We start from the raw sequence: 16677 nt of genomic DNA on the forward strand, positions 1-16677 counted from the left end.
TTTAATATCCATCTTATGTCTTTCACACTTTCCAAACTTGCTCATTAGTTCTATGAGCTTTTTTTTTTTAAAAAGTGCAATTTTTCCTATTTAAATGTATGTTTTTGGCAAAATTATGATCCCATTGTCAAAGTATTTTTTGTTTTCATTCCCACTTTAGAAGGAGGCATTTTCCCAAGGTGTAGAGCTTTTTTCATAAGTATTAAAATTAGTAGCCACACAATGTCTCTGTGTTTTGTCAGTCTCTCTGTTATTACTGTCATCTGTCTTTCTAAATGCAGAATGCACCGATAAACATTGTCTTTGGGCTGGGAAAGGATCTCAGTCGGTACAGTGCTAGTCTGGCATGTATGGATTCCTGGGTTCAGTCCTCAGCACAGCGTGAATCAAGCACAAACATCAGAACTGCAAAGCTATCTTCAATTCTCCAGCGAACTGAGACAGCTTGGGATGCATGAGACCTATCTCAAAATCCGTCTGTCCATCCATCTATCCACCCACCCAGCCTCCCACTCATCTATCTATCATCTATCTATCTATCTATCTATCTATCTATCTATCTATCTATCTATCGTTACCTATGTGAGTAACATTAAAAGCTTGACCCTGCACCAGTAACCTGTGAGAATCACCAGTCCACTGATGTTTCTAACGTGCCTCAATGCTGACATATCCTACTCTTTGCAGGCCACTGACAAGCCTCACACTTTATTGATTTTTCTCTTCTTTTGGTAATGTGTGGTCATGTTTCTCACTAGTGTTTTGATTAGTTCCGTGTGGGCTAACAATTCTCAACCTTCCTGACAGCCATCCTTGGGGGCTGTCCTAGGACACTAATTGTGCACACTCGCAGGTGGCCACATTAATACTTTAAAGTCACAGTGCGTGAAATAGCCTCCTTCTAGGCCCCAGGACTAATTAAAGGCAAATGGATCTCCCTGTATGCACTTGTACATTCTTTCTGAGAGGACAAGTTATACCCTAAGTAATTTTCAGATTTCTTTGAAAATATTTCTATAGGATGGTCCTTCCTTCCTTCCTTCCTTCCTTCCTTCCTTCCTTCCTTCCTTCCTTCCTTTCCTCCTTTCTTCCTGTCTGTCTGTCTGTCTCATATATTACATCCTGACCACAGTTCCCCCTCCCTCCTCTCCTCGCAGTCCTTTTCCCCCAGCCTCCCCACCCCCCACCATCCACTCCTCTGTTTCCCTTTAGAAAAGGGCAGGCCTTCCAGGGATATCAACCAACCATGGCATAGCAAATTACAATAAGACTTGGCACCTCCCCTCGTATCAAGGCTGGACAAGGGCGACCCAGTAGGAGAAATGGGTATGGAATGATTGATTCTTAATGCAAATCAGTGGTTGCTGCTAGGAGAAAAAGCAAGGAATCTATTTAAGGCCCATGCCCCTCTCCTTCATGACCTGAGATGCTCCCTGGATGCCTTAGCAGGTGACAGACTGTTGCCGGCTGCTGTGGCAGCTGGTCTTCTGCTGTCAGGCCTGTGTCAAAGTAATTGAATCTTCTAAAAGGAAAAAAATCACTTCTCAAAATAACTGAGAATAAAGGGCCCTTATCACTGTACTGGTGAGGGGAAGGGATGAGGGAAGGGATATTCTCTTTAAATCTGGCACTCTGGTACAATGAAGTATGTTGGCAGTCTTCCAGGAACTTGAATGTAATCGGAACGAGAGCTGTTATACTGTGATATTGGAGTAGAGTGTGGATTACTTTTCCTGTGTCCTACCTTCAGTAGCTGTGCCACTAAGTACATATGACATGTGTCCTCCCATCACTGTGTCCCATGCCAGGATCAATAGGCATTTGGGGACCTTAGGCATGCATATAGAACACAAGTCCATGGCATGGTTCTAGATTCTGAGCCTGGACCCAACTCACATTTATAGCTAATCCACTGTCTGTCTCAGTTCCTGAGGTTAGCGATGGTCCTAGGGGGCAGCTAAGAAAGTAAGTTCTGGTTCGTGGGATTGTAGGGAGACGTATGCAGAGGGTAGAGGGATATTGGGGGCAGGGGTCAGCTTAGATGTGAACACTGATAAATAAAAGATCAAGTTCAGGTGTTTGTGTGGCAATCCAGTCCAGTTACAAGGAGGCTGTGAGGTCCCAAGAAACTCCAGCTACGGGGGGTGATGACTCGTGCCAGGCAAAGGCAAAACTGAGGGCTTTGTGGCTGTAAATAACAGGGACCAACTTTGTAAGTCACAGACTCTGGGATGAGAGGAGAACTAGAAGGTGTTCAAGGACAGACAGGGGTCCCCAGAAAACAGACTCTGTCGTAAGGGTGAGCGTCCAACTGCTTATATTTACTCACTCAAGATTCAAGTGTCCCTCTTGTCTCCATTCAACTCATCTTTATTGGTTTATGGTTGGTACTCCTCATCCATTGGAAATGAAGAATATAGACCCTGGTCCCATAGAACATTCCTGAGAGAGAGGCAGATGCCAAGAGATCAACAAGTACATGCCACATGTATGTGTGTTGAAGGAAATTCTGAAAGGCAGGGCAATAGCTCGGGCTGCCATCAGACTCTGCAGACCCTACTGGGAGCCGTGGCTGCCTTGTAGAGTGGTGTTTAAATGGCGTTCTGGAGAAGTCTGGGACTGAGTCATATGGACATGGAGGGAATCTTTGGGCTGAGGACAGCATCTGACTGGCCTGGTTTGGTCACCTGCCACCAGTGAATCATGCAGGACATGGTCTAGTGTAGGACAGGCTGGGATGATCAGATGGATGAGTAGGGTGTGTGTGCTGGAAGGAAATGGGTTTGCTTTGACCAGAAGAAGAGGCTGTAGAGACTCAGTAGGCAGGAGAAAAGGATGTCCTCGCTGAGGGTAATGGTTCTCTTGATGAATTCTGCCCATAAACAAGCCGAGTGTGAGGGAAAGGGAAAGTGTCCTTGAGTGCTCAGGCTCTGGACGCTGCAGGAACGAGTTGGACAGAGAGATCTCTGGCAGCCACATGGTACTCCGGATTCTCAGAATTCCACAGACTTCACATAGCAAAGCAGGGAAAGATGGAGATGCCATGGACTATGTCTGAGTCCCCTACCTAGGTGTTGACATCTGCTCTCCATTGCCCAGAGAAAGAGACTTACTCCTCCAGAGTCAAATGGAAATCGTATTTCCACAGGACACTGCACAGCTGAAGAAGCTGCTGCTGGCACGGGTAGCTCTCACTGCCCTCAGGGGAGAGGATCTGTCAGTTTCCTCTCACTGTTGCCTGTGTCTAAGGATGAGGCCTGGGATAGGTAGTAGTATTCACCATCTTGCATTTGAGATTTTGAAATGTCTCCGTGTTTCGGCATGTAATGTATTCTTTAAGACTGATGAGCAGTATTCTAGTGTATGAACTTACCACAGTTTTCAGTCTTATTCTCAGGTCTTCTGGGTGTTTCCAGTTTTATCTGCCACAGACAAAGTACCACGAGTACTTGCAGTTTCCCAAGCACACTTCCGGACTTCTGTGCCTTTAACCATGCATGGTCCTGCCTACATCCTGAGAGGCTTAGGCCAAAAGTCACCCTTTCAAAAAGTCTCCTCTCTTGACTTATTACAACAAATCCTTCCTCCTCTCCAGTCCTCAACATATTGTTGATGTCCCGTCTATTTAATGCACCTTGAATCAGTTCTATGTGTTTCTTCACTGGGAGACCCTTTGTCAAATGGCTCTGGCTTGCCCCAGTGCCTTCTCAAAGAGGAAGCAGCCGAAGGAGTGACTTATTCAGTACTAAGGTATGAAGCCAGAAAGTCTTCCTTCCATGGGCCTTCCTCTGAAGGCCGACATGGTGCTGGAATCTTTTTGATTGTGCTTGGACGACTCAGTTTCCCATACCCCACAAGGTGTATGGCTAGATAGCTAACTGCTGCCGGGAACTCTGGAATCACTTCCTGTGATTCAGGACTGGGTATAGAGGTGGGCGGAAGAATCTGACAGGAGCTGTAGAATTCAAAGAGCTACACCACAGATTTGGAATCAACTCACCTGAACGACCTTGTCTGCGACTCCTTCAATGCAGACCAGGGGTTTTGTGATGAAGGAGGGATTTTTTTTTAAATTCTTCTTGAAATGGGAATGACAACTGGACAGGGGTTGAGGAAGTTCAGGAGGGTGTGGCCACAGGTGATGGTGCTTCTTTCCCTAGTCTCTCCTGAGGTCTCCAAGGCCACGCAAGAGCAGGTGAACCAGTGTCTGGATGATCAGTCCTCTTTAGAGACCTTAGATTTAGAAGTTAGCTGTTCCCCTAGTGGGCAACATGGGAGAGAAGCACCATTCTACTTAACCCCTCCACCATGGGAGCAGTTAATTGCTGAGACTTTGTTCTACCTCCCACAGAGGAAGTTTTAAGACAATACAACTTTGGAATCTGTTGAGGTAAAACTGTTTCAATCCAAACGTACAGTGAGTAGAACAGAGAGTTGTGAAAAGTGTGTACTTTGGCAAAGAAAGCAGCATGAGCCAATCAAAAGTTGGAGGTAGCTGAGGACAAGGTCAAGGTAATTATTAAAGAGCTTTGCACAATGAAGACAAACCTTGCCTTTTGTACTGGGGCAGTAGGAGACGTACCTGGAGGCCAAGACCTCTCTCCAGAAAAACCTCAGTCTGGAAAACAGGAACTCGTTTGGAATTCCTTCCTTTAGGAAGAAAGGGCTTGAAAAGCAGAGGCCTAAGTAGGGAGTTCAGGGCCTCCATGTCCCAACAAGACCACACCTACAGCAGTGCCTTCCCAGGTTCATCAACCCTGACACTCAAAGGCCACAACAATTGTGAAAGGGACCAGGTTCCATCCTGTGTTGATAGGAGAACTTGGCCTCATCTCCCATGGAGCACTTGGTTGAAGTCATGTAGACTGCAAGAGTTACAGGGTTAGGGAAGCTTACTCCAAGGTCTCAGAGTGCTCAGCCACCAACGAATGTGAAGGGGCATCACCCCTTCTCTAGGACTCAGGAACCATTGTGGAAGAGGGGCAGAGAGACATTATATCACTGAATTTTGAACGTTTCATTTCTAGTTTATAAAGTAGCTGAGGTTTTCTGGTGAGTGTTGTCTGATGAGAGCTCCATCTGCTGGGTGACTGTGTGGGGTTGCTGTACACACATGCCACTGTGCCCAGGTGTAAACCTCGGAACCACAGTACCCCTTCCAGGTCTGTGTGAAAAAGATAGTCTCTTTCACGCCAGAAGATCTGTTTGGGGATGATGGCTCATGTCCAGTTTGGCCTCATTACAGGGTTAAGTTCTATGTGGGTGTGGCTTGCTCAGCACTGTAAACCTTTTCCCTTCCTGTGCATACCAGAATACCCAAACCTCAAAGAAGGGCTTTGCATCTTTGCTTGACACAGGAGATTGTAGGCAGGGAGGTTATCAAGTGTTTGTCAAAGTCCTAATTTTATACACGAGAAACATGCTTCTGGGAAGGTATCACTTACACGAGGCTTGCCTCTATTCTGGACTTGCGTGGGCAATGGAGGCACAGCTGTCCTGTGTGTAATAGTGGACGACTCTGTAAAACAAGCACCACGACGTACATTTGTAACGGTGTGGAAGGTGAGGGAAAGGATTAAATCGCAGCCTTGGTCGTGCCCGTGCTTTAAGAGTAGTGATGGGATCAAAATGCATTCAGGTGTCGACATGGAGTCAAGTGAAGCCACTGATAATTCTCTGACACGCTGTTTGAAGGTTAGGTGCTTAAACATCCCATCTCTCTGGTGGTTACACATGGATGACAGAGGTAAAGTGAGAAATGGTTAACACCGGTGTCTGTTCACGCAGCAGTGACTTGAAAATGTCGAGGTATCTGTCATCAAAGATGAAGTTTAGCAGGCGAAAATGGGTCCGGGGTTTTCAGTGACTTTCAAGGAATTCCATATCCCACTTCAAGACTTCCAATTTGGCATTTCACAATTTTAGATTTTAGAAGTGAAAAGAGCAATGTGGGTAGATGGAGCAGAGGCAGAAACGGAGGCATGCTCTGGTGCCATCAGAGCCTGGAGGCTGGTGCAAGAAGAGCACCAGGTCAGGGCTAGCCTGGGACACCTCCCTGTCTCACAACCCTAGCAAAATAATGCTAATAACCTTGTTCTTTTTTGTTGTTGTGCCACAAATCCATTCTAATGGCAAACATTTTTTTGAATCCAGAAACTGCCTTTTTGATCTGTGTACAGTGAGACATCCTCACCCAGCTCTGTAGACGGGTTTTAACAAACTCTTTTCTGTGGTTGACGGCTTCCACATAGACCTTCCGAATAATGTCATTTACAGATATTTACCCTTTTTAAAGTAAGTTTCCTCAATTAGCAACGAACCAAATGCATTCTGAAACCTCATTTGATTCTGGAATGGTAGTTAGTAACATTGGTGGTGGACACTTGAACAATGGCTGCCCGTTGCCTGCTAGTTCAACTGAATCAAGCCTTCAGGATAACTCTGCCCCCTCTCCCTAGATTTGTCATCTTGCTAGAATGTCCCAGCTGTGACAAATGACACCCACTGTTTTTCTTCTTGGAGAATCCTTCCTTTCCTCTGCCTCCTTTCCCCTCTCCTTTCCTTTCTTTTGATTAGTCACTATGGCCTCAGTAACTAGCCTAGGTTTTCCAAAAATTGGATTTAAATTTTTCACGCAGCAACCATGATGAAACTTGCTAAATCATAAAAAAATGAAAGACAAGAAGGCAGAGGAGGGACTACGTGGGAAGAGGAGGGGGATGGCATAAAAGGAAGCGAGTTAAGGCTACGGATATGATATAAACATATCATACATGTGGGTGACAGTGCCACAATGAAACACATTCTTATATACAATCAACGTATGCTGATAGAAAGAGAAGCTTTAACTTAGTGGTGTGGCTTGGATACTCGTATTTTGAAATCCAAAGCGGAAGCAACTTCGAGCTTGTTCAAGTGGCCCTGATGCAGAAGGAAGGCAAGGGGGGCCCTGCAGTAAGGGCAAGGTCTGAAGACAATTGTCAGCATGAGATCTCAGAAGATAGCCACTGAGTACGGCGGTGACATGTAAGGTTTGTGGAACGTTGCTATCTGTCCCGTTTCCCCTTCTGTCTCCTCAGCCATCATGTACGTCATGGGTGCACTTGGCCCTGCAGTGGGATACTTACTAGGTGGGCTACTCATTGGCTTTTATGTGGATCCCAGAAATCCCGTTCTCCTTGATCAGAATGACCCTCGTTTCATCGGAAACTGGTGAGTGTTTCCCACATTTTCTATTTCACGTCTTACTAGAGATGGCCCGCCACTACTACTCCACAGTTACAATTTCCCCAGCAAAAAGGGAAACAGAAGCTTGCTGGGCATTACCTGTGATAGATAGTAGGGAGAATAGTTTCCCCAGAGCTTATGAACATGGGGCCGTATGTGATGAGAGGACTTTGTAGAGAGGGTTAAAGTTGAGGATTTTGTGGGAGAGGGTATCTTAGGTGAAGGGGGAGGGAGGCGGCCAGATTCAGGAGGTCTGCTGATTTAAGAGGAAATCCTGGCATTTCATTTTGAAGATGGACAAAGGGCTGTGGACAAAAGAATGCAGGCAGGGCCTCTGAAAGTCAGGGAGGGAAGACAGCTTCTCCTTCAGCTTGCATATGGGATGTGCAGTAGATACACACGGCTCGGAACCAGGAGCTGACTCAGCGTGTTGTTGGAGTGAGTCACTCCATGTGTGACAGCTCGTCAGAGCAGCAGCAGGAACCTAACATAGAGGCGCCTGGGTCACCGTGTCCAAAGCAGAGTGCAGGATGAGGGCACCTGTGACCCAGAAAATATCTTCTGTTCTCTCTTGTGGCTGTGATAAAACACTGACCAAAGGATTGGAGGAACGAAGGATTTATGTCAGTTTGCAGAGTATATAGTTTGTCATTTAGGGGAGCCAAGGCAGAGACTCTTAAGTGGGAGCTTGAAGGGGAAACCATGGAGGGATGATTCTGGCTGACATGCTCAGTGGGTAAAGATGCTCGGTGAGCGAGCCTAGCTCCCTGAATTCACTCCCTATAGAAAGGTGGAAGGAGAGAGCTCTTGCCACAAAGTTGTTTTCCGCCCTCTCCACACATGTGCACCCATGCCGTATCACAGCACATTAGTATTAAATAAACCTCTCAAGAGTTAAAAACAAGGGCTCCTTGAATGGTTGCATGAAATCTCACACCATTCAAGCCTAAGGGAAGGCTGGGAATCTAGTCTGGGAGCATAGCTACATGACGAACAAAACCAAATCGGCCACTGCACACATCTGCTGGATTGGAGTGGGTGTTTCACTAGGTCTGTTAGAAGCACCATCTTGTTTATATTTGATGACTCCCAGAAGCATTTTGAAGCCTTGTTTTCAGATGAGAAATTCAACTGAAAAGAAAAATCATCCCCTCATTAACTCAGGTCCACATGTTCAGGGGAGGAACCACCGGCAGTTGGCTTGGTCCTCCACATTCATCATTTATCAAGAAAATGGCCACAGACTTGCCCACACATCAGTCTGATGGAGGCGTTCCCCAGTTGAGATTCCTTAGTTAATATGTGGTGAAGACGGTCCAATCCACATGTGTCTAAGCCACAACTCATGACTGCCCTGAGGGACCATATGAGAGGCTTGGGGAACTCAAGGCTAGAGGGTGAATGGAGCGTGCTGTGGGCAGTGACTGATGAGGGCCTGCAAGCAGCCAGACTCTGACGCAGCCATGTTGACCTAGCTATGCTCCCCAACACAGATACCCACCACCCATTTTAAACCCATTTCTTTCATTTTATGTATTGAGCAAAATTCTGACTCCCTACCCTGACCCAAGCACCAGATTGGCGATTATACACCCCTTAGATAACTGTCTGGCACACAAAGCACAAAATGAGATCCAAGTTCGGCTGTATACCTTGTTGTACTCCTGGAAGGTTGTTTCTTACATCTCTGGCTTACGGGTTTTAAGTCCTTCATGTAAAATGATGAACTCTGAAAGTCTTGATGTCCAACATGCTTGTTAAAGACTGTGAGGACCGCATACATGGGGATAAGCAATGCATGCTTAAGCACTTGCAAAGTATTTGAACCCCATCAGCAATAAAAAATGCACACTGGACGTACAGTTGGGGGTTATAGCTTCAATTGCCAGCATCAAAAAGACGGAAAAACAAACCACCTTTGTTATGAGTTATTTGTTTTCTTTTAAGGAAAAAAAAAGAGGTGAACTGGGCACGTGCCAACCCAGCACTTGGGAGGCAGAGCCAGGCAGATCTCTGTGAGTCTGAGGCCAGCCTGGTCTACAGAATGTATTCTAGGACAGCTGAGGCTACCCAGAGAAAGCCTGTCTCAGAAAATGGGTGCTGGTGCCTATTGCGTTGTGTGAGGCAGTCCATTGCTGTTCTGGTAAATTTCTTGTAACCAGGTGTGGTGGCTCAAGCCTGTCATCTTAGCACTAGGGAGGCAGAGGAAGGCAGAGAGTGTAGTCAACGTCACCCTGAAATAATAACCAACTGAGACCAGTTTGGGCTACACGAGACTCAGGCTTAAACAAAGGAAAGCAAAATAAAATAAAAAAAAAAAACCAACTGTATGAAATGCATGCTATAGCAGAAATAACCATGTTAGCAGATCCATAGCTGTTCAGATTTCTTGTGTGACATCCTAATCAAGCTGTTGGGTATATCAGCCACTATAGTCCTAGTATAATTATGAATTTTTCCATTCATACCGCAGAAATGCAAATGACCATTGCTTCCTCAGTTTTTTCAGTTTCCTTCTGCCTATAATTGATGAAGCTAAAATGACCTCTCTGCACTTTATCCTGACAACCCTCGTTCTCTGATTTGTTCTTAACTCCCAAACTGAAACCATAAATACAACTGACATTTCCCAATTTTTTAGGTGGAGTGGATTCCTTCTTTGTGCCATTGCAATGTTTCTTGTGATATTCCCAATGTTTACTTTTCCAAAAAAGCTTCCACCTCGACACAAGAAAAAGAAAAAATTTTCTGCCGATGTTGTTAGCGACGATGACATCATCAAGGAGAAATCAAACACAAGCGAGCAAGTGAACAAAAAAGTTTCCTCAATGGGCTTTGGAAAGAATGTCAGAGGTAAAGTATTTCTCTTGTGTGAGTGAGTGTATGCATGGTTCTTCAGGCCAGTGCTCACCAAGTGTGGGCCCAAGGAGGTGTGGTTCAGCGATAGAGGGCTGAGGTCTTGAGTTTGACTCTCAGCGGGCCCCAAAACACAAACCCTGTGACTCCACACCAGTGTCCCCCACAGGTGTTTGGTGCTCGATGGCCAGATAAGGACTGCATTTGAGAGGAAGGGCTGCAAATGTCCCTTTAGAAACTTGAGAGAATGACCTCTTTGAGGGATGGTGTGGGACAGCAAGTGCAGGGTGAGGCAGTGACACAGAGTGACAGTTGAGAAGAGGGACAAATAAGAACGAAACAAAATGACAGATATGTTGGACCAGCTGCCACGACACTCATTGTGCTGTGAGCTGGTTTTGAGAAAGAAACTTAAGTTAGTGGTTTTAGCTATTGAATTTGACAACAGTAAGACAAAGTTAAGCTTATATTTTGCAAGTCTTTAAAAGGAGGGATAGTCTGAGGACCAGAGAGCCATTTCTGGATCCCATGGTGAAAGAAGAGAAACATTCTCAAGGACTGTCCTCCTACCTTGAGGCACATGACACTCATGTGCGCGTGCGCACACACACACACACACACACACACACACACACACACACACACAAACACACACACAGAGTGAAAAATAAAGACAAAGCCCCAAAACAGACAAAAACCCTAACAATTCATCTCAAGTGTGTTTTGCAAAAATTACTAGGAGATAACAAGATTAAATAATGTAAGAAATGGCCACCCTTTGGGAAGTTTGAGGGTTACTGCTCTAGGTCACAAAGACACATGCAACTGGATGTGGCATTTGCTGTAGATTCTGATGTCTGATTCTAACACCACAATTACACTGTGTAATGGAGAGTTTGTTCTAGGGAAGCAGTAGAGCAGTAGTATAGGGCGATCCTTGTGTAAGTATGAAAATTCACTGGAAAGGAATACTAACTACTCTTTGGTGACTCCATCAGTTGTCCCTGGGTGCTGGTAGAAAGATGTTTGTAGAAGGGACTATCTTGGTCTTTTTTTTTTTTTTTTTCATTTTTATTTCTCTTAAAAACAATGAGTTTAGCACACCTTTAATCCTAGGGTGGGCCCAGGGGTGGATCCAGGGGTGGTTCCAGGGTTGGGTCCAGGGCAGGGAGATTTCTGTGAATTTGAGGCCAGCTGGGTTTCTAAGTTCTAAGCCAGCCAGATCTAGACAGTGTTTCAGAAAGTGATGGTGGTGGTGGTAGCAATACACAATGATAACTAGTTCATTAAAGTTAGATTAAACGATGTAAAACCTGGACAACTTAAATGGCTTCTAAGTAGGCAGTCTTGGACTGATAGAACGGCAGTTAGCCACCTTTGTTTAAGGAGCCTATGAGTGTTTTCAGTTTTACTTCCTGAGTTCTTTGAATTAACTTTTATATAAATTGTACAGGATGGTGCTTATCAAATGCTCAGGATGAAAGGACTCCGGCATTTTAACTATGCACCCAGTGAGACAGACGGGTGTGAGAAAGTCACTAATATGTCCTGGAGTTGTCCCTACAACCTAAGAAGGATGATGACCAAGAACATTGCCAGAGACTACTGGTTAAAAGCAATCATCAGTGCTTGGGAAAAAGCTGTTTCTTTCCATTTAAGTTGTAGATGTGATCTCCTTCCTCCCTATGACATTGTGACAATGTGTTCTTTTGTAACTACTATAATGAGTTCTGACACTATTGTGGTACAGAGGGTTTCTCTGGCCCAGCTCTTCTCCTGTAGACCCGCCCACCACTTTCACAGTTTCATTCTCGACCACCATGATGATCACACAAACTGATTTCTTTCCCTTTTACTTATCTATGTATGCGCATGCTCCTGTACAGATACAGGTACCTTTGGCGTCCAGGAGAGGGCGCTGGGTCTCCTGGAGTTCCCATTACAAGGGGCTGTGAAATGCTTGATGCTGGTGCTGGGGACCTCTACAACATCAGTACCACTTAGCCACTGGGCCATCTCTCCAGCCCCCACAATTGGTTTTACAACTTAATCGAGATAAAGTTGGTACTAAGTAAACTGAAAACAAAGTAGACTCAAGGAAAGAGATAAAGGCATGGTTAGAAGTATTTATATTTTATAAATCAGGACTTCACTGTGAAATGTATCAGCAGTAGAAGGAAATGTTAATATCAAGTGCTAAGGTCCATACGACTGCTGAAGTTCTTTCTAAAGAGGTATCACATTTTATGTGTGTGAGTGTTTGACTGCATGCTTATCTGTATAGCACTTGCATGCTCGCCGCCTCAGAAGCCAGTAGAGGGCGCCACACCCCCTGGAATGGAAATAACAGGTTGTTACTTGCCTGCTACTTGGGTGCTGAGAAACAAACCCAGGTCCCTTGCGAGAGCTGAAAGTGCCTTTCCCTGCTGATCCAGTTCTCCAGGCCCCAAGGCTTTTCTGGATACTTTTTTTTCTGAGCTGCCCTTTCTTTTTATGGCCTCTGCCATGTTCTCTTCCCCATGCTTCTCCAAGCTTCCAGAGCTTTTGGGGGGTGGGAGTGGAGTTCTATCATCATGTCAGAATGAGAAGAATCTCTTCTGAATTTAAGACTTGTTTGTGGAATTTTACATGCTAATTCATTAGTTTTCTTATGAATCCTTGTGGGTTTCCGACTTTTCTGCACAGGTGTGGATCATCTAGTGTGTGTGTGTGTGTGTGTGTGTGTGTGTGTGTGTGTGTGTGTGAATGAGAGGGCTCTGAACATGTTGGGTAGTTGTTTTATGAAATCAGTTTCCAGTCTGACTTTTCTTGCTCATATTTCTGGTAAATTCTCATGTTTACTCTCCTTTTGGATTATGATTATAAACCTCCTAGCTGGGACACTGTTAATTCTTAACTCTAGTCATGCATGGACTCTCTAGCTGGTTGAAGACTGGAAGTTGAAGACAGAATCTTGGGTAGCCTCCGCTGGCCTTGAACTCACCGTGTAGCTGAAGCTGTCCTCGGAACTCTGGTCTTCTTGCCCCAGTCTTTGAATGTTCAGGTTATGGGCTTATTCCACCACAGCCAACCTGGTTTACTTGTTCGGCAGAAACACTCTTGAACGCAGTATCGAAAACAAATACTGAAAATCTCTTGCTTAACTGAGGTATTTACATCATTCATCTTGCACACACCGATGCTCCTTACAGTACTCACGGCACAGCAGCCATCGGGAGTGACATTCTAATATTAACCCAGCTCGCAGAAGGTCAATTGGAGCCTCTGGGTAGGAGTTCAGGCTTGATGTGTTCTGCATCACAAAACCGAGGCTCCTGGGGAACGGTTTAGATTTCATTCAGAGATAAAGGGGAGTTTGAGTCCCGAGTGTAACCATCAATACCAGCTCCTTTGAACTTCCTTAAAGAAAAGAAAAGGATCTGGGTTTTACAGAGTGGTGCCTTTTTGGTTTGTTTTATTTGTAGACAGGGTCTTGCTATGTCACCCAAGCTGGCTGTGAACCTCTGGGTTTAAGTGGCCCCTTGCTAAGCCTCCCACATGACTGGGCCTAGCAAGGCATGCCACCATACCTGGTTAGAGGGCTCCTCCTTTAGAGGCTTTCTTGCTGAGGCTGCTAGAAGAAAACCCATTTCACTCTCTACTTTTTGCTTCCCCATTTTGATGCAGACGTTGGGAAAATCTGACTCGGGATTCTAGATTCTCATAAATTATGTAGAATGAGGTTGATGCAAAACACCACAAGGAAGAAAGTCAAAACTTAAGTCTGTCTGTGTTGCCTTTCAACAAAGAGATTAACATTGATTCCTTCCAAAACTAAACAAAAATAAACACGTAAAATATTTAAGTGGATCAATGTTCGTGTGGTTTGGAGCCTACAATTCTAAGACCTTTCCCATTTAACGGAGTATCTTTCTGCATAGAAAAAAAAAAGGATGGCAGCTGACTTTCCTTTGTGCCTACTTTTAATCTTAATTGTTTCCTATTATTAATTTAACACAGAATAAAATTTCTTCTAGCTAGCATTTTGTCTGTGCCAGTGTACAATATGTTTATAATCATAACCAAATAGCAAAGTAATTTTATAATTGTTGTTGTCGTCGTTGTCATTAAAGGATAATGTCAGGGTCTGAGAAGACAGCTCAGCCAGTAAAGGGCCTTCTGAGTGAGTAGGAGGATCTAGGTTTGGACCCCCAAAATCTGTTAAACTCAAGCGACGCAGTTCACACTCAACCCAGTGCTGGCCGTGGGGCAGGCTGTGGTGGGGTTGGGTTAAAGATGGGGCGGATCTCATAGAAGGTTTCAAACTTGGTTGTAGCTATTATGAAACGAGTGAGGTGTGATTTGGAGAATTCTCTGAGGGAGACTGGAGCAGTACAAAGAGAGTACGTCGTGAATCACAAGAAGGCTAGGATGCGCCCCAGCCGTGGAACGTCTGCTTGACATATACAAGACTCTGGATTTGATCCCCAGCACCACAAAAGAGCCATAAAGAGGATGGGACTGACTGAGGGCGGGAGACTCAGCACTTAATGGAAGAATCAGGAAAGGTGATACATGGCAGCTCACCTGATCTCTGTAGAGGTCAGGGTAGCCAATAATCCCAGGAGAATCGAGTACAAAGGGTAGATGGGTTCAGGAACACTGAATAGGTTTCTTGTGCTTGACACATTGTTGAGCATAGGTGGTAGACTCCTGAATGGTAAGGTTTGGAGGGGTGTGTGCATGCATGTGTGCATGCGTGTGTGTGTGTGTGTGTGTGTGTGTGTGTGTGCATGCGTGCTTGCAGGTGTGCATGGACTGGGTCGTATTGTGGAGCACCTGGCTGCAGGCGTCCCAACCTTTATTGGAACTCTTCCCTCCCAGGGAGCTGCCAAAAACTTTCTGAGGTTAAGTAGGGGAAGGAGTGGGATGGAGGGAGGAACCCACCGAGAAAGTTGTGGACAGAGCCTAGGTGAGGTTTGCCTGGAACACAAGGAAAAGCCAGCCTGCTCTGTGAGCTCTCATCTTCCCAGCCTGCGTGGGTACTCTTCACTCAGCTGCCAGAGGAGTCTGGTAAATGCATCTCCATCCTCTCCCACAGGACTTCCCGGATCTAATCCACGGCTGTATTGTTATCCTATCTTCTTACAGTCTCATCTACAAACCATGCTTCAGTCACATCGGACTCATTGCTGGTCCAGACATATGCTGACCCCAAGGCCTTTGCTGCTGCCATTCCTATGCTAAAGATGTTCCTTCCCAAAGCTCCTCATTTGCTTCAGCATGCTGCCCACTGAGGCCTTCCTCAGCCTACTGAAAAACACCTCCAGTTCACCTTCTAACGCTGAGCTCTTACCTTCCCCTATCCCTCCTCAGCTCTCTTCACACACCTATGATACACAGTTGTCCCTTGGTACCTTCAAGAAGACTCAAGGTGCTTATATAAAGAGACACAGTGTTTGCAGATACCCTTGACACCCTCTTTTAGGCTTTGGGTCATGTCTACATTTCTGATTACACTCTTTACAACATCAAGACCAGACGAATAGGCTATATGGTTTTGTTTTTGATTAATGGCAGGAAAAGTCCCCACATGCTCAGGGCAGACGGCATTTTTTTCTGTTATTTTTGCTCTGTGGTTGGTTGAGATCACAGATGCAGAGCCCAGGGTGATTCAGGGCTGACTGGAATGTCCTTAAATCTTTGTTGTCTCCCTAGCGCAGCCCCACTGAGGTAAGGGTCCCTCACCCACCCTGCTCACCATGTACATCGCTGAGCTAACCCCACCGAGTGGAACTCAGTAAATATTTAATGGATGATTGCTCAACCTAGCGTTTATTTTACAGTCTGAAAGTATCCACACTCTTCAAAGTGAATCTCATTCAGGATGGGTCTTCTCAACTCAGCCAAGCCTCTCTGGAAACAGCATCACGATCCGCTTGGGATATGTCTTTTGTCTTTCAGTTTAAGTCTAAATCCGGTCATGCTGGCAGTGATGATTGACCATCAAAGATGTACTTGGGTCTGAAGCTCAGATAACAGACCCAGGAATTAGCAGAGAAAGGCACAAGGACAGAATCAACTTAGAATTTCCAAAAACTACCCAGCCTCAGTGTATGTGGCCTTTGCTATGTGTTGCCAAGAAAGTAAAGCATTAGAATATCAAGACAAGGTTTTGACTCAGCAATGTGGGTCCCAAAAGCTGTAGTTGTGAACCACACTGCCTTGGCCCTCTTGTGTGCGAGCTTTGCTGGGATGCACTGTAGTCTTCTGTTTTGTACCTTTCATTGAAGGCTGTGGTTGGGTTCCCAGGACTTGCTCAAGGATGCCTTCCCAAGGCCCTTTTTCTAAGCCTCCTTCAGCACAATGAGACTCAAATGTATCCTCCATCAGCATCACTAGGAAGCTCCAGGATTCCCACTTCAGGGGATCTGGCTCTCAGCATTTCAAACCACCATCCAGGTCTCACTGATGTTATGGGTTGAGGGACCGCACAAAACACCCATTGCTTCTTACAGCATACAATAATGAGAAAGGCTTTGCCTTCTACACAGAAATTAGAGTGTTTATGATGATGATGATAATGATGATGATGATGGTGATGATGGTGATGGT

At 45.3% G+C, this 16677-nt stretch overlaps 1 protein-coding gene across 5 annotated transcripts in view; it reads left to right on the forward strand.

Annotated features, from left to right (window-relative positions):
• Positions 1-16677, forward strand: part of Slco5a1 (solute carrier organic anion transporter family, member 5A1) — a 129180-nt gene that overhangs the window by 44394 nt on the left and 68109 nt on the right. For 4 of the 5 annotated variants that reach the window (XM_039109745.2, XM_008763495.4, XM_039109744.2 and 1 more), the window contains 2 exon segments: positions 7080-7212; positions 9869-10080. In XM_039109745.2, the coding sequence (XP_038965673.1) occupies positions 7080-7212; positions 9869-10080 (345 nt within the window). 5 annotated transcript variants of the gene reach the window in all.

Source organism: Rattus norvegicus, chromosome 5, assembly GCF_036323735.1.
Source record: "Rattus norvegicus strain BN/NHsdMcwi chromosome 5, GRCr8, whole genome shotgun sequence".
Taxonomy (NCBI): Eukaryota; Metazoa; Chordata; class Mammalia; order Rodentia; family Muridae; genus Rattus; species Rattus norvegicus.